Source organism: Gymnoscopelus braueri (assembly GCF_963280865.1).
Source record: "Gymnoscopelus braueri genome assembly, chromosome: 20".
Taxonomy (NCBI): Eukaryota; Metazoa; Chordata; class Actinopteri; order Myctophiformes; family Myctophidae; genus Gymnoscopelus; species Gymnoscopelus braueri.
In genome coordinates this window covers 35,931,179-35,956,116 of record NC_137622.1, presented here as the reverse complement: position 1 = coordinate 35,956,116, position 24,938 = coordinate 35,931,179, and the positions used below count along the sequence as shown (strand labels likewise).

General features: G+C 39.8%; 3 protein-coding genes across 3 annotated transcripts; all 3 read left to right on the top strand.

Annotated features, from left to right (window-relative positions):
- Positions 1-494: 494 nt before the first annotated feature.
- Positions 495-1,650, top strand: LOC308076362 (hemoglobin subunit beta-2-like; the record flags this gene model as incomplete). The annotated part of the gene is made up of 3 exons (XM_080416596.1): positions 495-595; positions 708-930; positions 1,519-1,650. Exons 1-3 carry the CDS (start codon positions 498-500, stop codon positions 1,648-1,650), a joined length of 453 nt encoding a protein of 150 aa, XP_080272722.1. The 5' UTR covers positions 495-497.
- Positions 1,651-4,749: 3,099 nt separating this feature from the next.
- Positions 4,750-6,471, top strand: LOC308076360 (hemoglobin subunit beta-2-like; the record flags this gene model as incomplete). Its single annotated transcript, XM_080416594.1, has 3 exons — positions 4,750-4,867; positions 4,979-5,201; positions 6,340-6,471. Exons 1-3 carry the CDS (start codon positions 4,770-4,772, stop codon positions 6,469-6,471), a joined length of 453 nt encoding a protein of 150 aa, XP_080272720.1. The 5' UTR covers positions 4,750-4,769.
- Positions 6,472-14,932: 8,461 nt separating this feature from the next.
- Positions 14,933-16,450, top strand: LOC308076359 (hemoglobin subunit beta-2-like; the record flags this gene model as incomplete). Its single annotated transcript, XM_080416593.1, has 3 exons — positions 14,933-15,030; positions 15,142-15,364; positions 16,319-16,450. 3 exons carry the CDS (start codon positions 14,933-14,935, stop codon positions 16,448-16,450), a joined length of 453 nt encoding a protein of 150 aa, XP_080272719.1.
- Between the last annotated feature and the right edge of the window lie 8,488 nt (positions 16,451-24,938).

Genomic DNA, 24,938 nt, shown 5'->3' with positions numbered 1-24,938 from the left:
AAAACTAGGTAAAATAAGGTAATAGAAAAAAAGAAGAGGGAAAAAAAGGCTCAAGAATAATTAAGAAAACGCTTTGTTTAAAAGGTAGGTTTTTAGACCATTGTTAAAAGCATCAGTGGACTCAGGTGTTTGGGAGGGCATTCCACAGACGTGGGACAGTAGAGCAGAAGGCCCCGGTCGCCCATGGTGCGGCGCTTGGTCATGGGAACTAGATGCATTATTGGAAACATCCTTATCTCTTCCGACCAGTCAAAAGATAAACAGACCACAGGAATGGACACAGTGTAGACCAAAATAGAACTTCCAAAAGTTCCTAGAAGCTACTAGAAAAACTGAGACATAATCGGACACCTCATCTCCAACCTATCACAACCAGTCGTCTCGTTTTGGGGCGGAGGACATTTCATGTATATAAAGAGAAGAAGGGCCCAAGTACAGTAGGTCTGCATTTCTTCTGAGACTTCTTCTGCACTTCAGGAAACCACAACAAAGCAACCATGGGAGACAAACTGTGGACAGATAATGAAAAGGCCTTGATTCAAACCGTCTTCACCAGTCTCAACTATGAAGAAGTCGGAGCCGAGGCTCTTTCCAGGTATAGAGTTCCTCTCCATCAAAATCAGATCATTATCAGATGTTACGTTTAACATATCGTATGATCATTCCCTTCAACATAATTTCAACCTGCTCTGTCATTATTTCCCCAGGTGTCTGATCGTTTACCCCTGGTGCCTGCGGTACTTCGGCAACTTTGGTAACTTGTACAGCGCCAAGGACATCATAATGAACCCAATGATCGCAGCCCACGGTACCAAGATTGTGCACGGTCTGGACAGAGCTATGCAGAACATGGACAACATCAAGGAGACGTATAAGGAGTTGAGTACTCTGCACTCAACGAAGCTGAACGTTGATCCTGACAACTTCAGGGTAAGATTTATAATAAGAACCAAGTTATGTTATGTTGCACCTTTCTTCAGCCATGCGCCTCACTGTCTCCCTGGGCGTTGGTGACGATAATACTGACACGTTTCTCTTCCATAGTGCATTGCTCTGAACAAACGCTATGGTATAAATATTTAGGGCTCAAGCCAATTTCTCTGACCTCAAATTTTGTACTACTACCAACTAATAGTTTTTCATTCGCTACCTCTTCAACTGATGTTTCGATCTGATAATAGGTGATCAATTATTATATATTATTTATAAAATTGTAAGCTTTTTTTCCAATGTTTTCTCAGCCATTGTCCGACATTTTACCTATATGAATATGTACTTAGACTTAGAAAGGTATAGGATATTAACAGCTTAATTGTGGGAGTATTTCTAATCATTCAGTGGTACAAATGGGAGGGGATGCATATGCGTTTGTGTGCATACAATTCCACACTGATTTCTCCACCATGCCATGATTTATGATAAAAAACAGTCGTACAGTACATTATATGCATACGCATGCATTTAGTGTGGATACTTCATACATACAGTATCTAACAGTATTAATTCTCTACCCCACAGCTGTTTTCTGACGTCCTCTCCATCGTCATTGCCGCTAAGCTGGGCGTCCAAACCTTCACTCCTGAAATGCAGGCAGCCTGGCAGAAGTTCTTGTACGTAGTGTGCAACGCTCTGAGCCAGCAGTACAACTAAAAGTCCATGAGAACGAGAGGCAAGGGTGATCCTTTGGATGGAAAAGTGCACTCATTTGAAATGACACCATCTGAATAAAAACTTGAGAAGGAGATAACTGCTAGTAATTTGTTATTGTGTGTGTGTGTGTGTGTGTGTGTGCGTGTGTGTGTGTGTGTGTGTGTGTGTGTGCGTGCGCATGCGCGTATGTTGATGGAGCAAGAGGCAGCAGCTTACATACTGTATGGAGGTCATCCCATGAAAAATAACATTGAGCTACTCAAAAACTTCACACTCAATAGCCTGTAACAAGACAACTCTCTCTCTTGTGTGCACACGCACGCACAGACGCACAGACGCATGGCGCACGCACCCACACCCGCACGCACACACGCCAAAAAACACCAGATGAGTGGAAAAAGCTGTACTCCCAAATAAAAATGCCAAGACGTTTAGCACAGGTTAATTATTTGTATAATATTAAAAAAAATGAACCTTTGCTAAACGTTAATACAATATAACAATTAGGGTAGTTGTATTTTGTCTCCCTGCTCTTCTATTGAGACATTTAGATCGTGTCAAAGGCCATGTCTCACCTAGACACAGGATCTGACATGACATTTGATCTGATGGTCAAGATTTAATTTATCCCCTGAACAAGCAGGCAGGCTCTATTAGCTCAATGGTAAAAATGTCAGCACTCAACACAGGTTCCAATCTGAGGTAGAAGAGTAAAGTTACATTAAGCCTAAGCCTAGGCCAAGACATACACTTGAATGATTTTTAAGGTTTTCATTTATATAAATGTGTTATTCAGTGGTGGTGCTGCTGGAGCAGGAGGGGTATATGCAAGATATCTAAGAGAAAAGGCAAGATATCCAAGAGAAAAGGAGGGGATATATGCAGGATATCCAAGAGAAAAGGAGGGGATATATGCAATATATCCAAGGGAAAAGGAGGGGATGTATGCAAGATATCCAAGATAAAGGAAGGGGATATATGCATGATATCCAAGAGAAAAGGAGTGGGTATATGTGCAAGATATCCAAGACAAAGGGAGGGGATATATGCAAGATATCCAAGGGAAAAGGAGGGGATATATGCAAGATATCCAAGATAAAGGGAGGGGATATATGCAAGATATCCAAGAGAAAAGGAGTGGGCATATGTGCAAGATATCCAAGAGAAAGGGATGGGATATATATACAAATGCATATTGTATGTCTTAATAACTATTTATTAATAGGGCTGGGACTCGATAAAAAAAATGTAATTAATTAGAGGCTTTGCAATTAATAAATCAAAATTAATTGTACGTTTAATCGTATATCAATATTTGACCTGAGAAGCAATTTCTTTTAAGTTATAACAGATTTTGGTATATGAGTGAATCAATGAGTGAATACATAAGTTTAAGTATATGTTTTATATTTACAAAATATAGTTGTTTTTTATCAAGGTTGTACTAAACAGACCAACAGATCAGTGTATGTTTTACCATAAAGTGCAGCAATTTTAGGAATATATTCAGAGATATTCAGCCTATATACATTCAAGGACCTTCTGTAAACTCAAGCACAAGTAAAACACAATACTTTCAAGTACATTCCAGAACAGTGGAAACCCTGACCATTAGAGAAATTAAAATAAAGATGTCTTGATTGACCTTATTGTCCAATATCCTGTATGAACAAACCAGACTAACAAAAACAAAACTCTCTGTTGCTTCTAAAACCATAACACTACCAACAATTTAGTTAGTCCGTATTGTCCATATTGATAAAAACTAAGCGTGATTAAAATGCGATTATTTGCGTTATTTTTCTGTAATTAATTAATCAAAATAAATCAGTTAAAGTCCCAGCCCTATTTATTAATGATTAATTAGTTCATCATCACAAACAAATAGTTTTACATTATTTATAAGTGATCATGAAATTCTCTCTCTCTTTTCTTTTACCAGAGACGTCATTTCAGAAAATAATAGAGGGAGGCAAATAAAGTGACCATTAAAGCTTTATTTTATTTTTTAAACATAGCGAAAGTAGCAGATCTACAAGCTCTAAATGCGTGAGAAGTTTTATTTAACCAGTAAATACACATTGAGACAAAGTCTCTTTTTCAAGTGTGAACTGACCAAGAGGCAGAATGAAATTACACATCTTTGCCAAACATACACTACAAAACAAAGAATAATAGGACATCCATGATACACAGTAAATACCTAAAATATAAGTGATACAGCTGAAGCAAAAACAACAAAAAAGAATGATCCTACATAGAATTTCACAAAATGTAAACCTACAAAGAGGCTACACATCCAAGCAGTGTTGGTGAGTACATCAAAAGTGATCCTTTTAAAACTCAAGGAAATTAGCAGTGCGAATTTGAGTCTGGTCAGCAGATCGTTCCTTTTTTTTTTTTTACGATGCTTTGTGAGTTTACAGATTACCTATTTTTGCTCATTTTGGGCGGGAACCCCTATTTGTAACTATACCTTTCAGGACGGGAACCCCTTTTGGGGTTGTTGTTGCTATGTACAGTATATAGCAACATACATACAGATTTTTGAATAAATATTTGAAGTTTTTCTGAAAACGTTTTTAGAATCGGCCTCAGGTCTAAATGGATTAAAAAAAATAACAGGTTGAAAGTTGTTAATAAATGTATGGTTGCAGACCAAAAAGAATGTGTTACATGTCACATGTAGGTGTATGGGCGACACTGGGCGTGGATTAAAATCAGATTAATCAGTAAAACAACATTCAGAGGTGAAAAAAAAGGAGCATATAAAAACTGAATTTGAAGTTAAATGTGAATGCTAGGGGTGGCAATTGTCATCCCCTTGGAAACCGAATGACACAACTGGCCTTCTGGCCTCAAGTACATAGGGTGTGGGTCACATGCTGCTGGAGATAAGACGTTTCTAAAAATAGTCATATGAGTGACCACTGTGCAAAATCTACTAGAAGCTTCTAGAAAAGCAGAGACTTATCGGAAACTTCTCATCTCCAACCTATCACAACCAGTCGTCTCGTTTTGGGGCGGACGACATTTCGTGTATATAAAGAGCAGAAGGGCCCTAGTTACAGTACGTCTGCATTTCTTCTGAGACTGAAGGAAATCACAACAAAGCAACCATGGGAGACAAACTGTGGACAGATAATGAAAAGGCCTTGATTCAAACCATCTTCACCAGTCTCAACTATGAAGAAGTCGGAGCCGAGGCTCTTTCCAGGTATAGAGTTCCTCTCCATCAAAATCTGATCATTATCAGATGTTACGTTTAACATATCATAAGATCATTCCCTCAACATAATTTCAACCCGCTCTGTCATTATTTCCCCAGGTGTCTGATCGTATACCCCTGGTGCCTGCGGTACTTCGGCAACTTTGGTAACTTGTACAGCGCCAAGGACATCATTGCCAACCCAATGATCGCAGCCCACGGTGTCAAGATTGTGCACGGTCTGGACAGAGCTATGCAGAACATGGACAACATCAAGGAGACGTATAAGGAGTTGAGTACTCTGCACTCAACGAAGCTGAACGTCGATCCTGACAACTTCAGGGTAAGATTTATAATAAGAACCAAGTTACGTTATGTTATGTTGCACCTTTCTTCAGCCATGCACCTCACTGTCTCCCTGGGCGTTGGTGATGATGCTATTGACAGTTTTTACTGTATAGGTACAGGACCTCAGCCATGCGCTGGTCTAGTAGTGCATTGGTTCTCAACCTTTTCAGGCTCTGACTCCCCAAAATAACCATATTTGAACAGGGTTTCCCCCAAGATAATCATATTTGAACTGGGGACCCCCCACCCTGACAAGCACTTGAATTGTAGGAGTTGAGGCATTACATTTAGTTTGACTCGGTTTGACAGATAAATGTTGTGAAAATAGCAGATCTATTTTCAAAATGTTTGCCTTTTTCTTAAGTCATGTCACAATTTGGCTAATATTTGACTGACTTTTTAATTACTTTTGACACAGTAGTCTTGGAGGTATTAAAAAGGTATTAAACGTCCTTAAAGTGTCACTTTAGAAATATGTTGGTTTGTTTACTGTTGAGTGAGAAGACAATGTTGAACATTAAGCTAATCATCTGGGTACGACCCATAGAGTTTTGTCTCCTCTCCTCCTCCAGTGGCTGGCACACTTGCTTCGTGCTCATTGATCCTTGATCCACTTTTTGGACTCCCTTTTGAAGTCCCACCATGTTTTTCTTCCATAGTGCATTGCTCTGAACAAACGCTATGGTATAAATATTTAGGGCTCAAGCCAATTTCTCTGACCTCCTATTTTGTACTACTACCAACTAATAGTTTTTCATTCGCTACCTCCTCAACTAATGTTTCGATTTGATAATAGTTGATCAATTATTATATATTATTTACAAAATTGTACGCTTTTTTTTCTAATGTTTTCTCAGCCATTGTCCGACATTTTACCTATATGAATATGTGCTTAGACTTAGAAAGGTATAGGATATTAACAGCTTAATTGTGGGAGTATTTCTAATCATTCAGTGGTACAAATGGGAGGGGATGCATATGCGTTTGTTTGCATACAGTTCCACACTGATTTCTCCACCACGCCATGATTTATGATGAAAAGCAGTCGTACAGTATACATACGCATGCATTTAGTGTGGATACTTGCATACATGTTCATACATATCTAACAGTATTAATTCTCTGCCCCACAGCTGTTTTCTGACGTCCTCTCCATCGTCATTGCCGCTAAGCTGGGCGTCCAAACCTTCACTCCTGAAATGCAGGCAGCCTGGCAGAAGTTCTTGTACGTAGTGTGCAACGCTCTGAGCGCTCAGTACGCCTAAATGTCCGTGGGCCTACAGGCCTGGAGAACAAGAGGCAAGGGTGATCCTTTGGATGGAAAAGTGCACTCGTTATCTACAGGGTTATTTGAACTGATACCATCTGAATAAAAACTTGAGAAGGAGATAACTGCTAGTAATTTGTTATAGTGTGTGTGTGTGTGTGTGTGTGTGTGTGTGTGTGTGTGTGTGTGCGTGTGCGTATGTTGATGGAGCAAGAGGCAGCAGCTTACATACTGTATGGAGGTCATCCCATGAAAAATAACATCCAGCTACTCACAAACTTCACACTCAATAGCCTGTAACAAGACAACTCTGATTGATTGAATGAATATTTTATTTGGCAAAAATGTAAAATAGCACAGTTACATTTAAAATACTTTGTCTAAAAGGTTCGTTCATAAAAGTCCTTGCGGTCTTGTTTCCAATGAGGTCCTTGATATTCAATTCATAGACAAAAAATAAAGTGGCACCACAGTTCAAATATCATTACAAAAAAAAATGGTAAAAGATAACATTATGTACATCAAAAAAATAAAAAAGGGGGGAAAATAAGAAGAGACTAAAAGACTATGTACAAGAACAGGGGGGGGGGGGGGGCGTCGTCTGTCTAATGGGAAAATAGTACTATCTCCTTTCTTGGACTCCTGAAAGGTGAATTTTCAGGGCTGTTTTAAAAGAGCCCAGCGAACTGCACTTTTGGAGGGATGGGGTTAGACTATTCCAAACCTGGGTGGCAGTGCTGTAGAAGGAGAATTTGCCCATGTTTGTTTTGTGGGTGGGTGGTACCAGATCGTTGTTAACGCTCCCTCTAGTTTTGTGACTGTGGGTGTCGCTAACTTTTTGTAGGTATTTACTCAGATATGCGGGAATAGGGGGCATATCGGTCAAATTTGCATTTACAATTTTGAAGACCAATCCCATTTTTAGTTGTTTAACCCTGTCTTCTACCCTGTGGCAGCCTAGGCTGGCAAAATGGGTGGGTGAAAGGTGGGTCATGGGCCCCAGACCGAGGAGTAGCCGAATCAGTTTGTTTCGGGAGGTTTGAAGCTTAGTCTTCAGTGACACTGAGGTGTTGGAGTACCAAGAGGTGCAAGCATAGTCAAAAAGGGGCTGAATCAGGGCCCCTGAGAGGGTTCTGAGTGCCTGAGGGTTGACAAAAGAGGAAACTCTGCCCATAAATCTGGTTCTCTGGTTTACTCTTTTGACTACCTTTGTGGCCATGCTTTCACCTGTCAGGTATTTGTCAAGAATACAACCCAAATAGGTAATCTCTTCTTTGCTAGAGATAACTGTGTCATTGACTTTGACCTTGAAATCATTTACATTCATCTGTCCGAGGGAATGTTTGGTCCCAAAGAGAATGGATTCAGTTTTCCTAAGGTGTAGTGACAGTTTGTTATCGGTAAGGCAATTACGGATTTTGGGGTTCGGAGCTGAGAGCTTCCTCAACTTGCAATTTGTCCTCTCCCGAGATCAGGAGTGCTGAGTCATCAGCGAACAGGAACAATTTGCAGTTACAGGCAGCATTCATGTCGTTAATGTATAGAAGAAACAGTAACGGCCCTAGAATGCTTCCCTGAGGAACCCCGCAGCTCAACAGGAGGGATGAGGACATGGTTCCGTTGATGTCAACCACTTGTTCTCTACCCTCCAAGTAAGTTCTCATCCAGTTTAGAGATGTGCTATCAAAGCCAATCGCCCTCAGCTTGTCAATTAGAATTGAATGGGTTACAGTGTCGAACGCCTTTTGGAGGTCCAGCATGACCATGCCCCAGTACTTGCCCGAATCTACCTCACGTTTGATGTAGTCGGTCAGATACAGTAGGCATGTGTCAGTGGAGTGCTTACCAATTGGGTCGCAACGGTGGTAAAAAGGCTGTAAAAACAGTTTGCTACCACCTGCTGGTCGGTAATGAATGTGCCAATTGAAATAATGCAGATATTTGTTGATTTGGTTTAAATTTTGTTGTTGCAGCAACAATTTTGTTGTTGCACACGCACGCACAGACGCACGCACGCACGCACGCCAAAAAACACCAGATAAGTGGAAAATTATTATATAATATAAAAGAAATGAACCTTTGCTAAACGTATAGTATATAGTTCACACGTATCAGCATAGTGCCTTCATCAGAGCATTGATGCTCTTTGTTTTGGAGTGCACTCGTCTGCTTTTCTTTTTTTCTCTCTCTACAAAGTGTTGAGTGTAGCGTGAGCACCCACAGCCAGGGAGGCAATCAAGCGCAGCTGCTCTGCATCTTGACTCAATCTCACTGTCTCTGTATTTCTCATTATTTATATCTGACTCTGTGTCTCACCCTCAACTTTCTCTGAATTGAGCTTCTGGTTAATTTATGCTTTGTTGTACGATGGTCGCACACGCCAAACATAACAGATAAAGCCCACCAAGTGTTGAGAGCTCAACACATCGTGGGCTTGTTCAGCATTCAACACAGTCAGTCTTTTTGACTTGAGAATTTCTAAAATACCCAGCTCAAGAAGATCTACCAACCAAAACATTATAGTAATTATTAATAGCGGCACTGGCGTTACGTATAAGAAAACGTACTTGGAAAGACTTTCCTCCCATACTGTATGGAAGTGGCAGTGGTGTAAAGTAACTAAGTACATTTACCCAAGTACTGTACTTAAGTACAATTTTGAGGTACTTTTACTTTACCGGAGTATTTCCAATTGTCTATGCTTTTACTTCTACTCCACTACATCAGAGACAAATATTGTACTTTTACTCCACTACAATTATTTGAACATTTTAGTTACTTTGCAGATATAAATATATTACATTATAAAACATACATTGGCCACTTTAGCCCTATTTTATTCCTAGGCTATTTGAACATTTGAAATCTCTTATCTATTTTCTTACTATTTTCACATGGCTATATAGTATCATGTCTTTGCTTTGTCCCAATCGTTTCTTTTGGCTTTGTTTTTGTCTCTTCTTCCCTTATCTTTTTAGATCACAGACGTTTTTTCTGTCTTGTTTTTTTGTCTGTTCATTATTAACTCATTGGCCGCCATTATCGCATTAACGCGATCTAATAAATAGCGCGCTTGGCCGCCAGGATCGCATTAATGCGATCTAACGTCTTTATTGATCTTTATGCTCTGATCACGCTATTCTGTTATGAATCAGGCTAAGTTTCGGGTTCCACTTACTTCAACCACCACTGCATCCGGTTCCATGACTTGGGTTCCGTTTTCGGTTTTACATTTTTCCCCCCAGTCATTTTCGACCATAATAGGGAAACAAACGGTTTTTCACACGCTATGAAAAGCGATCGGAGACCTCCCCCCCTATAATCTATGGTCTGGGTGACGAACAGTCATCCCCGTTGTGTATCACAAAGTAATTTTCGCCGATAACAGAATCTGAGAGATTTCACTTCCGGTTCATGTGTTTCACTGTGTGAGTGGGTCTGGGAGGGGGCGAGTGTGATCGAGAGGCGATCAAGCTTGGTATGTGCTGCTCTCTGGTGGTGGAACGATCAAAACGTTTCAAGTGTCAAGGTAGACTTTCTAGATGTGAATTAAATAACAAAATAACGAAACAAAAAAACACGAAAATCGCTGGCAAGGGCTGCTATGAACGAGGTTTTAACTCTGGCAGTCAATGAGTTAAGGTTTCGAGGCCTATCAGGCTCGAAGCCTTATTGAGATTGTAGGCTTTCTTCCGCCTTTTTTTCAGTTCTGGCCCAACCGCGTGGTCGCTTTTTACGAAACTCGGCAATATGGTAGAGGGCTATGCCAAACGGCGAAGACCCGAAACTCACAACCATTGGCCAAAGGGTGGCGCTGTAGCACTCAATTGAAATATGCCAACTTTGAACAGGTACAACTCATGCCCTGTTTGACCTACAGCCATGAAACTTTGATAAACACATGCGTCTCCTCATGCCTAACAACTTTCACATTTTTACTTTTGACCTCTGACCATTAGATCCCCCACCATTTTGAATTATATGAAAAACAGTAAAAATATATAGCTTTCTGGGATCTTTGAGCAATCTGCACGAAACGTTTTACACATGAACTTTGGACCTATGCCGACAAAAACATGGTTTGGATTTTTTCTAAGTGAAAACATTAAGCTTTTATGAGCCAATTAATATTGCAGTTTTATGACAATTATTTGTCTGCCCCTAACACGTTCATGCAGACTCAAATTTGTTTGAAACTTTGCAATAATGTACAGGGTCATTCCAAGTATCACTGAAACTAATCTTACTCCAATTGGTCAAAGGGGGGCGCTATAGCAATTTTTGGAAAATGCAAACTTTAAACAGGCAAAAGTCATGCCTCGTTTGGCCGACAGCCATTGAACCTGCTTACACATGTGCCTTTACTCATGAGGAACACATGTCTCTCTGTCACTGCCTCTCTCTCTCTGCCTCTCTCTCTCTCTCTCTCTCTCTCTCTCTGTCACTGCCTCTCACTGCCTCTCTCTCTCTCTCTCTCTCTCTCACTGCCTCTCTCTCTCTCTCTCTCTCTCTCTCTCTCTCTCTCTCTCTCTCTCTCTCTCTCTCTCTCTCTCTCTCTCTCTCTCTCTCTCTCTCTCTCTCTCCCTCTCTCTCTAACTGCCTCTCTTTCTCTCGCTCTCTCGCTCTCTATCTCTCTGCCTGCCTCTTCCTGCCTCTGCCTTATCCCTCGAAACCGCTTATTGCTGCTTGCAGCTATATTTGTTTTTTGTTTTTGTTTTCAATATTAAATAAATCAATTTATAGGTAATGTAAACGGTGAGGTACTCTCATAAGCCCCCCTTGGGTTTCTTACCTCACCGGCACAACAACTAATACTGTAAACTTTCCCATGGAAAGAGCTATCATGTTATGCTTATGTTTATATAACTGTTGTACAAATCAAATAAATCTAATAAAATAGCCGATCCAAAAGCTCACAACGCGTCACATCGCGATGCGTTGTGAGCTTGTAGATCTGCTTTTTTCATTCAACATTTTAGTACTTTTACTTTTGGTACTTTTAGTACATTTTGATACTTTTACTCAAGTACATTTTTAATTCAAAACTTTTACTTCAACTTTTTTTTTATATTTTATATATTTTTTTATTGTATTTAATTTTTTTTATTTTGCCCAAAAATATTAAAAATAAACAAAAAAAGTTATCGGAAAAACACGGCCCCGTCGCGTATTAGGAGGGCAGGGTGAGTCACCAGAACCAAGGACGGGTGTTTCTGATGAATCTAACATGTTAAAAATGGAGTTTGTAGTTATAATGGGTTTGTATAGGAAGGGGGCGTGTCTGATTAAATGAATATCAAATATATATATATCAAATATCCCTTTAAGTAAAACATTTGAGTACTTTTTCCTCCACTGGGAAGTGGAAGGTTTTTGGGTTCTTTGCCACACACATTTGTATATAACTTTGTAATGCTACTGACATTTGCGCGCAACACTCTTGAAAACAACAATATTGCATTGTGGGTATGGCTACTATAGAAGCCGTGAAGGGAGCGGACAGGCCATTCTTCATGTCAATCAATCAAGTTACCTTAATTCAAGTGGCAAACTCCAAAAGAGGAGGAGTTTTGTGATTAAATACATAATTTTTAAATATTTTAATAATGAATAAATGGGGGCATGGCATGGGGTCTACCTGCACAGCCTTGGTGATCTGCTGGTAGATCACAATCAACCTTTTGGGCAGCAAGAACCTTGCAAACGGCACCTTCAAGCACCTTAAGCAGGACAAACAGACAAACAGTTGTTTTTCAAAATGATGTTGCTATTTTTGATTATTCCTTTTTTATTTCCTTGTTTCACTCAACAGTGTTGTGTATTATTATTATTATTATTATTATTATTATTAGGCTGAAAAGCAGCACTATGTAACTTTGTTTTAAGGAATAACATAATTTTTTTTCCAGTATTTTAATACAATATAACAATTGGGGTGGTTGTATTTTGTCTCCTTGCTCTTCTATTGACACATTTAGATCGTGTCAAAGGCCATGTCTCACCTAGACACAGGATCTGACATGAAATTTTATCTGATGGTCAAGATTTAATTTATCCCCTGAACAAGCAGGCAGGCTCTATTAGCTCAATGGTAAAAATTCCAATCTGAGGTAGAAGAGGAAAGTTAAATTAAGCCTAAGCCTAGGCCAAGACATACACTTGAATGATTTTTAAGGTTTTCATTTATATAAATGTGTTATTCAGTGGTGGTGCTGCTGGAGCAGGAGGGGTATATGCAAGATATCCAAGAGAAAAGGCAAGATATCCAAGAGAAAAGGCAAGATATCCAAGAGTAAAGGAGGGGATATATGCAAGATATCCAAGGGAAAAGGAGGGGATATAAGCAAAATATCCAAGAGAAAAGGAGGGAATATATGCAAGATATCCAAGATAAAGGGAGGGGATATATGCAAGATCTCCAAGAGAAAAGGAGTGGGTATGTGCAAGATATCCAAGAGAAAGGGATGGTATATATGTACAAATGCATATTGTATGTCTTAATTATTTATTAATAGGGCTGGGACTCAATTTAATTAAAAAATAATAATAATTAGAGGCTTTGTAATTAATTAATCAAAATTAATCGCACGTTTAATCGCATATCAATATTTGACCTGAGAAGCAATTTCTTTTCACTTAAAACTGATTTTGGTATATGAGTGAATCAATGAGTGAATACATACGTTTAAGTATATTTTGTATATTTACAAAATATAGTGGTTTTTTATCAAGGTTGTACTAAACAGACCAACAGATCAGTGTATGTTTTACCATAAAGTGCAGCAATTTTAGGAATATATTCAGAGATATTCAGATAGCCTATATATATTCAAGGACCTTCTGTAAACTCAAGCACAAGTAAAACACAATACTTTCAAGTACATTCCAGAACAGTGGAAACCCTGACCATTAGAGAAATAAAAATAAAGATGTCTTGATTGACCTTATTGTCCAATATCCTGTATGAACAAACCAGACTAACAAAAACAAAACTCTCTGTTGCTTCTAAAACCATAACACTACCAACAATTTAGTTAGTCCGTATTGTCCATATTAATAAAAACTAAGCGTGATTAAAATGCGATAAAAAAAGATGAATCGCGTTATTTTTCTGTAATTAATTAATCAAAATTAATCAGTTAAAATCCCAGCCCTATTTATTAATGATTAATTAGTTCATCATCACAAACAGTTTTAAATTATTTATAAGTGATCATGAAATTCTAATAACTCTCTTTTCTTTTACCAGAGACGTCATTTCAGAAAATAATAGACGGTGGCAAATAAAGTGACCATGAAAGCTTTATTTTCTTTTTTAAACATAGCGAAAGTAGCAGATCTACAAGCTCTAAATGCGTGAGAATTTAAAAATGTTTAACCAGTAAAAACACATTGAGACAAAGTCTCTTTTTCAAGTGTGAACTGACCAAGAGGCAGAATGAAATTACACATCTTTGCCAAACATACACTACAAAACAAAGAATAATAGGACATCCATGATACACAGTAAATACCTAAAATATAAGTGATACAGCTTAAGGAAAAATAATTTGAATGATCCTACATATTAGAATTTCACAAAATGTACAACATGTACAAAATGTAAACCTACAAAGAGGCTACACATCCAAGCAGTGTTGGTGAGTACATCAAAAGTGATCCTTTTAAAACTCAAGGAAATTAGCAGTGCCAATTTGAGTCTGGTCTGCAGATCGTTCCTTTTTTTACGATGCTTTGTGAGTTTACAGATTGCCTATTTTTGCTCATTTTGGGCGGGAACCCCTATTTGTAACTATACCTTTCAGGACGGGAACCCCTTTTCGGGTTGTTGTTGCTATGTACAGTATATAGCAACATACATTTGTTGTACTTTTTGAATACATATTTGAAGTTTTTCTGAAAACTTAGGTCAGGATTTAGAAGGCGTTTTTAGAATCGGCCTCAGGTCTAAATGGGTTAAAAAAAAATTACAGGTTGAAAGTTGTTAATAAATGTATGGTTGCAGACCAAAAAGAATGTGTTACATGTAGATCATTGGGCGACACTGGGCGTGGATTAAAATCAGATTAATCTGTAAGACTACATTCAGAGGTGAAAAAAAGGAGCATATAAAAACTGAATTTGAAGTTAAATGTGAATGCTAGGGGTGGCAATTGTCATCCCCTTGGAAACCGAATGACACAACTGGCCTACTGGCCTCAAGTACATAGGGTGTGGGTCATATGCTGCTGGAGATAAGACGTTTCTAAAAATAGTCATATGAGTGACCACTGTGCAAAATCTACTAGAAGCTTCTAGAAAAGCAGAGACTTATCGGAGACTTCTCATCTCCAACCTATCACAACCAGTCGTCTTGTTTTGGGGCGGAGGACATTTTGTGTATATAAAGAGCAGAAGGGCCCTAGTTACAGTACGTCTGCATTTCTTCTGAGACTGAAGGAAATCACAACGAAGCAACCATGGGAGACAAACTGTGGACAGATAATGAAAAGGCCTTGATTCAAACCATCTTCACCAGTCTCAATTATGAAGAAGTCGGAGCCGAGGCTCTTTCCAGGTATAGAGTTACTCTCCATCAAAATCAGATCATTATCAGATGTTACGTTTAACATATCATATGATCATTCCCTCAACATAATTTCAACCTGCTCTGTCATTATTTCCCCAGGTGTCTGATCGTATACCCCTGGTGCCTGCGGTACTTCGGTGCCTTTGGTAACTTGTACAGCGCCAAGGACATCATTGCCAACCCAATGATCGCAGCCCACGGTGTCAAGATTGTGCACGGTCTGGACAGAGCTATGCAGAACATGGACAACATCAAGGAGACGTATAAGGAGTTGAGTACTCTGCACTCAACGAAGCTGAACGTCGATCCTGACAACTTCAGGGTAAGATTTATAATAAGAAACAAGTTATGTTATGTTATTTTGCACCTTTCTTCAGCCATGCACCTCACTGTCTCCCTGGGCGTTGGTGATGATGCTACTGACAGTTTTTACTGTATAGGTACAGGACCTCAGCCATGCGCTGGTCTAGTAGAGCATTGGTTCTCAACCTTTTCAGGCTGTGACTCCCCAAAATAACCATATTTGAACAGGGGTTCCCCCAAGATAATCATATTTGAACTGGGGACCCCCCACCCTGACAAGCACTTGAATTGTAGGAGATGAGGCATTACATTTAGTTTGACTCGGTTCGACAGATAAATGTTGTGAAAATAGCAGATCTACAAGCTCACAACACCTCACGTTGACAGGCGTTGTGAGCTTGGCTATTTTCAAAATGTTTGCCTTTTTCTTAAGTCATGTGACAATTTGGCCAATATTTGACTGACTTTTTCATTACTTTTGACACAGTAATAGTCTTGGAGGTATTAAAAAGGTATTAAACGTCCTTAAATTGTCACTTTAGAAATATGCAGATACCCTATGCACTTATACTGTATGTTGGTTTGTTAAATGTTGAGTGAGAAAACAATGTTGAACATTAAGCTAATCATCTGGGGACGACCCAAATAGTTCTGTCTCCTCTCCTCCTCCAGTGGCTGGCACACTTGCTTCGTGCTCATTGATCCTTGATCCACTTTTTGGACTCCCTTTTGAAGTCCCACCATGTTTTTTTTCCGTGTGCATTGCTCTGAACAAACGCTATGGTATAAATATTTAGGGCTCAAGCCAATTTCTCGGACCTCCTATTTTGTACTATACCAACTACTAGTTTTTCATTCGCTACCTCTTCAACTAATGTTTCGATTTGATAATAGGTGATCAATTATTATATATTATGTGGATACTGCATACATGTTCATACATATCTAACAGTACTAATTCTCTGCCCCACAGCTGTTTTCTGACGTCCTCTCCATCGTCATTGCCGCTAAGCTGGGCGTCCAAACCTTCACTCCTGAAATGCAGGCAGCCTGGCAGAAGTTCTTGTACGTAGTGTGCAACGCTCTGAGCCAGCAGTACGCCTAAAAGTCCATGAGAACGAGGGGCAAGGGTGATCCTTTGGATGGAAAAGTGCACTCGTTATGTACAGGGTTATTTGAAATGACACCATCTGAATAAAAACTTGAGAAGGAGATAACTGCTAGTAATTTGTTATTGTGTGTCTGTGTGTGCGCGCGCGTGCGTGCGTGTGCATATGTTGATGGAGCAAGAGGCAGCAGCTTACATACTGTATGGAGGTCATCCCATGAAAAATAACATACAGCTACTCACAAACTTCACACGCAATAGCCTGTAACAAGACAACTCTCTTTCTTGTGTGCACACGCACGCACAGACGCACGCCCACACGCACAGACGCACACCCGCGCTTACGCACACCCGCACGCACGTCAAAAAACACCAGATGAGTGGAAAAAGCTGCACTCCAAAATAAAAATGCCAAGACGTTTAGCACAGGTCCATTTTTTTATAATATAAAAAAAATTAACCTTTGCTAAACGTATAGTATATAGTTCACACGTATCAGCATAGTGCCTTCATCAGAGCATTGATGCCCTTTGTTTTGGAGTGCACTCGTCTGCTTTTCTTTTTTTCTCTCTCTACAAAGTGTTGAGTGTAGTGTGAGCACCCACAGCCAGGGAGGCAATCAAGCGCAGCTGCTCTGCATCTTGACTCAATCTCACTGGCTGCGGGTACATGGACAGTTTCATTCGGAATGAATACACTTCTATTCGGAATGAATGAATGGATGAATTCATTCAGAATAGATTTGCTCATGTAAACACCTCAATTGGAATAGAATATTCCATTCCAGTCTGACCCGAATTAATTTTCATTCGGGTTAGGAGGGGTGGTATAGACCGTTTGAATCGGTATATACCAACCGGAATTGACCTTGTAAACACCTTATTCCGAACGCTCCTCTCTGTTTGGAATACATGCATTCCTTTGCGCATGTCCGTGCTTAGTAGTGCTGTCAGAATTGTCAAAAAATGACCTATCAAATCTCTAATTCGGCCACGGTTGGTGCTGAGAAGCGCTCACTCCTGCGGGATAAAATGAATGATTCTATAGCGTCATTTAATAAGCATGTCATGGCTAAGCCCAGACTTGTCCAGGAGAACGGACGCTCCGAGGATTGCTGGCCGGCTACACTTATATGGATATTTTTCTAAACAGGTATTTTAGTCCTCAGCTTTTAAAAAGAATCCCTGGCCACATGACAAAGATTTTAAAAAAAATCCCTGTCCACACGTAAACGCAGAAACGCATTGATCAGCTGCAAGCTTCAATTTGAAATCTGATTTTACATTTATTTTATATATGAGGGGCCAAATACATATACATTTTTAATCACATGTTAAGGCCCAATACTGCAATAGCTGCATTATTTTAATAGCATACGTGAACAAAAATAAATGAAAACAACATTATTAGGGCGCAGCTGCAGCGAAAACATTTGAGTTTTACTTCATCAATTCATTCCATGGGCAGCTGGAACGGTCGTCCCAAAACACCCCGCCCCATGCACCTTTTGAGCGGGCCATACGCGGCCGCTCCATGGTCGCTGGATTTTCACCCGGGGCGATTGTGTTTTAGGACGACAGACCCCGCATACAACCCGTGTGCGCTACTCGGCGCAGAAAGAGGGGTTTCGTCACAGTGAATGAGTTACAGCATGTTTCAAAGCCTTTTCATAATAATACAAGAAAAACGTGACATTCGGCATAATGAGTAGCCTATACTTTCTACTTTAAGTGTATTTTGATGCCAATACTTATGTACTTTAGCCATAAATGAGCGTGCCTTGTTTCATAGACTGTAAGTGTTGCTCTCTCTCTCTCTCTCTCATTTATTATTATAATGACCATGAGCGTCGGGTGTTTATGTAGGCCTATTATTATTTATTATTATAATGACCATGTGCGAATGCGCGATGACGTCATCGTACCTACATGAGAAATGTGACAAATAGTATAGGCTAGCCTAAGTTTTACCGTGTCTGGTACCAATACAAAAAAAGAAACTGGTCTGAACTTGTAGATCTGCTAATTTTGCATTAAAACGGCGATAACAAAGGAACAAAGGCTTGCACCGCATACAACGCTGTCTGGCCAGGAGTCGGTGCGTTGCTTCCCGGCCTGCCTACGACCAACAGACCTCCGCCGCGGAGGCACAAGGGGACTATTGCCTCCTCCCCATGCCCACCAGGGGAAGCTCTGCTCTGGGTAGTGGCCCCTGGTCCATGCCCGGGCGTAGGCGGGAACCACTTTGCGCAAGTCCAAAGTTATATTCCGAATGAATGCTTTGGGTCATGTAAACGAGGAATACTTTTATTCAGGTCCCATGTAAACAGGTGAGTGGATCAGATTCCTCTATTCGGAATGAGTTCATTCGGAATGAATTCATTCTGAATGAATACATGATGGTCCATGTACCCGCAGCCACTGTCTCTGTATTTCTCATTATTTATATCTGACTCTGTGTCTCACCTTGTTACTTTTTCTGAATTGAGCTTATGGTTAATTTATGCATTGTTGCACGATGGTCTCACGCGCCGAACATAGCAGATAAAGCCCACAAAGTGTTGAGGGCGCAACACATCGTGGGCTTGTTCAGCATTCAACACCGTGATATGATTAAATATATCAAGCTTTACTGTCTGTCTGTCTGCCTCTCCAATTATCTTTCTTCATCTTTCTCTCCCTCTCTTTAACTTTTCTCTCCTGTTCTATGGTGTTGTATCTGTAGACATCATCTGAGCAGTGGTGTAAAGTAACTATGTACATTTACTCAAGTACTATAATTAAGTATATTTATATTTTCAAATAGCCAAAGTTTGAATAAGGGCCGAAGTGGTTAATGTATGTTTTGTAATAATAATCAAATGAGTTAGGGTTAGGGTAGAGGTACAGTAAAAGTATAGCAAATTGGAAATACTCCAGTAAAAGTACCTCAAAATTGTACTTAAGAACAGTAATTGAGTACTTGTAGGCCTATTTGGTTACTTTCCACACGTGTGCGTGCATGCATATATTTCTCGGCCTCCTTTTTAAAGACAAACTTGTGTAACACAGTTGCATCATCTGCTGCAGTCTGAAAATATAACTGGATTTTAAAGGCAGAGATGTCAGCTAAATGTCAGATAGTCTTATTCTACTTTTATTTTGTCCTCTTCCTTCATCAGTCAGAGCAATGTGGTGAAGTAGGCTACAATATGCACTAGAGATGTGTGGATGGGCTTTTTCGTCACCCGAATCCGCATTAATTATATCATCCAATTTATAGATCTGCACCAACCGCACCACAGGGATGCACATGGGATTCTATATGGCTACGTACAGTACTTGTACAAACAATGTCACTCACCACTGTCACCATCACCGATGTAGTGACTATACATCCATATCCAAGGTAACCGCGAGCGTCTACCTCACTTTCTCAAATCGCAACTTTTCATAAGACAAGACATATCCAGTCGTCGGCAGGGTTAAGAACACTAAATCACTCCCACGTCAAACTTTTATTCCTCCCTTCTTTTTTGTTGTTGTTTTAAATCCTCCATTAAGTTTCTCTCTCACTATTGCTGCCTTAATTTAGTCCAATGTGTTGTTATTTGGACTTTGAAGGACCCCTTGCCGGGTGGCAAAAGCAGGTGTAGCAGGCGGCTAATTTGTGCATGATGGAAAATTACGTAATATTAAAATAGTACAAACGCACATACGCCGAGATTTCGTGCTTTTTAAAAGCTATACTAGGCCTAGATAGATGTCATTAATGTATTTCCCGCATTATTTCACCTGTGGTTTATCCAATATTAATTAATAATTATATTTGATTGACCCAAATCCACCCAAACTATCCGCGGCAACTGCGGCCAAAACCATCTCTAATATGCACTCTCCATCGTCGATTGGGAGATGGGTGGTTTTGCTTGGGCCAGAGGGCAGGTGACAGAGAGAGACATGATGACACAAGCAGGACATATCCATACAATTTGTCTGATCTGTTTTTTTTTTACCATTTCTCTTGTGAGGAGCAGGAAACTTGTCCTCAGAATGTCTTTCTCAAATTCTAACCCTACTACAACGTCCGTAACAGTCATGACAAAAGAATACTGGTACTGTATACATGATGAATACAGATCTAGACTGTAAATAGAATGATTTGGGGGGAGACCAGTGCAGATTTCACAGTTTATACTCAGGTTTGATTAGTTTTATTGCAGCAGCCCTCAGTTCTGTGCAACATAAAGTCTCCCTGGGTGCTCTTCTCTTGCAGTCATCTTCAATGTTTTATTCAACTATAGTCAGATGTTACATCATGATGATTTCACAGTGTGACAGGCTCAAAGGGTAGCTAAACAGTTATATTACTTCCTGTGGCCTGTGTGTTGAACAAAGCCAACTAAGGACACTGGCACTGGTGTAAAGTAACCAAGTACATGTACTCAACTGTAATGGAGGATTTCCAAATCTCTACTCTACTACATCTCAAATATTTTACTTTTACTCCACTACAATTAGTTGAAAACTTTAGTCAGTAGTTACTTTGTAGATTTTGATTATTATTACAACACATCCATTAACCACTTCAGCCCTACAGTATGTAAACTTTGGCTACAAGCTCACAACGCGTCGCGATGCAACACATTGTGAGCTTGTAGATCTGCTATTTTTAAATATTTGTATACATTTTAGACATATTACAGCTTATGAAACAGGACATTCTGCATAACAAGTACTTTTATTTTTGGTACTTTAAGTATATTTTGAAGGCAATACTTTTGTACTTTTACTCAAGTAAATTTTGAATACCAGACTTTTACTTTTAACAGTAAAGTAGTGTTTCTACATTGCAGTATTGATACGTTAACTTAAGTAAAAACAAATATTTTTCCACCACTGGACACAGGCACTGGTCACTTTTAAACAAACACAGACATACATATATAATTATGTATATGATAACCCAGGAGCAAGAACCTTGCAGAGTAGAAAGGGATTCATTCTCCCACTGCTCCAGGTATAGGTGCTGATTCTAGTAGCAGTATTTAATGAGAAAAAAAATAACACTTAAACTATGATACAGTAACATTATTAAATGAGGTAAGAATGAACCTAACACTGAAAATATGATTCAGTAGTAGTATTTAATGAGGGAAGAATTACCCCCCAACACTGAAAATATGACAATACTGTCCGTATAATTGTGGTTGTATTTCATTTTCTTTCATTACCAAAAAAATCATGAAGCCAATTCCACTGTGATTCAGGTAATAGCTTCAAGTAATATCCTGGCATACATTAATGAATAATGTATATATTTTTTGTCCCACTGGTCAAATCTATTTTACATTTGAAAATGTCCAACACCGGAATGCTGTTTAACCCCCAGTGGAGAAGGTAGCACTGTGACTGATGGTTTCTTATCTTTTCCCCATTTCCCAGCAGCCTCCAGAATCCCACACCGTCTTAAATCTCCCACTGGCCCTACATCCCTGCATCACAATGCCATTTAACAAACCTGTCACTCCAATAATGCCTCTTACATTATTTAACGCGTGTGTGTGTGTGTGTGTGTGTGTGTGTGTGTGTGTGTGTGTGTGTGTGTGTGTGTGTGTGTGTGTGTGTGTGTGTGTGTGTGTGTGTGTGTGTGTGTGTGTGTGTGTGTGTGTGTGTGTGTGTGTGTGTGTGTGTGTGTGTGTGTGTGTGTTCATGTTAGAGTCAGGGGTGCCAGATCTGCTTATTATAATTTCCCCGCAAGATTTTATTTGAAAAAATATAATCTACAAGCTCACAACAAGCGCAGTACAAGCTCACAACGATCGCGATGCGTTGTGAGCTTGTAGATCTGCTATTTTCAAATAGCTGATGTATATGTTAAAGTGCTCATGTGGCCCATAGTCGCTGCTTTTGGGCTGGTTTTCCCAGACCTGGTTGCTTGTTTCTCTCACAGAATCTGGCAACACTGGTGTGTGTGTGTGTGTGTGTGTGTGTGTGTGTGTGTGTGTGTGTGTGTGTGTGTGTGTGTGTGTGTGTGTGTGTGTGTGTGTGTGTGTGTGTGTGTGTGTGTGTGTGTGTGTGTGTGTGTGTGTGTGTGTGTGTGCGCGCGCAACTACTTGTTGCACAACTTTTGCTTTAACCATAGAAAAATAATAATTGCCTTGTTACTATAGCACTGTGGCTGTCCATAAGGGTCACACAACAGGGAGGAAAACAAGGTCAGGTCACTCATAAGTTCCCAGCTTCGCTAACTAGTGGCAAGTGTGATGTGTGCTTTCATAAAGCACATTTTAACAGTCCTTTTCCTGCAGTTGCTGATAATAGCATGGAGTTATTATAGCCCTTGCCCTCAAATTCCCTTTGCTACGGTGTGTGCTTGACTAAATCTCATTATGTAATGCACATTATTATTATGTTTTTGAACATAACTGTCTGTTTTCATGAAGCATTTATTTGTTGTGCGTGTCTTTCTGTCAGTGTGCTAGTGTATAGTTATGCCTACATGGATGCCTTTGTGCGTGCGTGCATGCGTGCATGTGTGTCACTTATACTGGTACTACTGGGAGAATGACAAGCACACAGACAGTGACAGAAGTGGTTTGTTTGGAGGAAGACTTGCTACTTGTTGGATCATTGTGTTCCTTTTGTGGGGTTCGAGTTCATTCTGTCAAGAACACTCAAGTACTGTAGATTTAACCATGTTTTGCAACCAATGGAATACAGTTAAACTTGGTGTTAATGGCGTTAAGATGTTCCCATGCATGCTAAGAAAAATCAGGGAACGCTATACAACCCCACCCCCCCCCTTCAGGTATACAAGAGCGGGCCCATAACAGACATTTAATCAGATTAACTTGAGTCATGCAAACTTGAATGCTGTTTAACATCAAAGCCAAAAAACAATGAATTCAGTTTACTTTACTTTACTTTTCACACATGAATTTCAGTTTAACGTTCAGTTTAAACGTTTGAGTAATGCAAGACTCTGAACTATAAGGTGGAAACTGGGGTGGTGGAGGAAAGCTTTGCCAGCAGCAGCTGAGATCCAGTGTAGGAGGAAGCTGTATTTAAACGGACTGCCAGTAGGGAATGCGGTTTGATTGGTGTGTAGAAAAGTGTGGCTGATTGCTTTCAATTAGCAGACGTGTATAACTCCTGTGCCGCGCTGCATGAACTAACGCAATGCTTTGTTTATTTTATTTTATTTCTTATTACCAAAAAAAACACTTTTGTTTCATGGTTTAATGACCACTTCACAATCTTCTTGGAACCGTGAATATTCCATTCACAGACCTTTCCTTTTCTTCATAGTTCATAGTGCTTCTTTTTACTCAATAATTTGTACCTGCTATGGAGTTATCTATACCTTTACATTTAACATAGCCATTTGTTCCATGTCAGAACCCGACTCATAGGGAGAAAGCAAAGTTGGAGACACAGCCAGAGAGAAAGTTTCTCAACTGAAATAATCCATCTTGACTTGTGAATTTATGTATTAATGTCCAGCTAATTTCTCCACTAAACACCTGTTTAATGAGAATGCGAATCTTCTGGCCTGTGGTCTTTGTCAATGATTGAAGACATCTAATATATCCTCCCAGATTCTCTATTTATAATGACGCTGCAGGGGGGGCGGTGGTTGAGTTATGAGACCTGAGTCTGTCTATAAACAGATAGGAAACACCACAGGGATTTATGAAGACAACACCATGATTCAATTTCTGAAGCTGTGATAGATCATCATTTATGTGCACCTGACACCTGACAATCCCACGAGCAATGGATTATCATGATATGGTGTTTGCTATGGAGGCTGGGATACTGGCTCAGTGTGAGTTTACGGGTCTCTAGTATGAATGAATGAATTTTATTTATATAGCGCTTTTCCAAACATGGTTGCAAAGTGCTCTACAGACGTGTTAAAAACGGCAAACATCAGCAAAAAAGAAAGAAAAAAGAAAACATCAAAACAGCATTTGTAGTCAGCCGATAAAACAAGTTTAAGCAATCCACGCACGCACACACGCACGCACGCACGCACGCACGCACGCACGCACGCACGCACGCACGCACACACACACACAGGCATGCTTGTGTGACACCTCGGTCTCAGTATGAGTATATTGTGTGTGATAATGTTTATCACATGCCATTATGTATTAACAAAGACAACAAGGAAATCGCAGCCTTAGTGCACGTACGCACGTACACACACACTCACACACACACACACACACACACACACACACACACACACACACACACACACACACACACACACACACACACACACACACCCTTTAGAGTGTGAAAACAGTCTCAGCATGAAACTGTGTGTGATAATTTGTTTATCACATGCCATTATGTATTCACAAAGACAACAAAGAAATAGCAACCTTAACGCACAGATAGCACGCCATATACCCCCCCCCCCCCACCCAATGCATTTTGCACCCTGCATTTCAGATAAGCTCATAGCTTGAGCTTGCAGATCTGAACATTTTTAA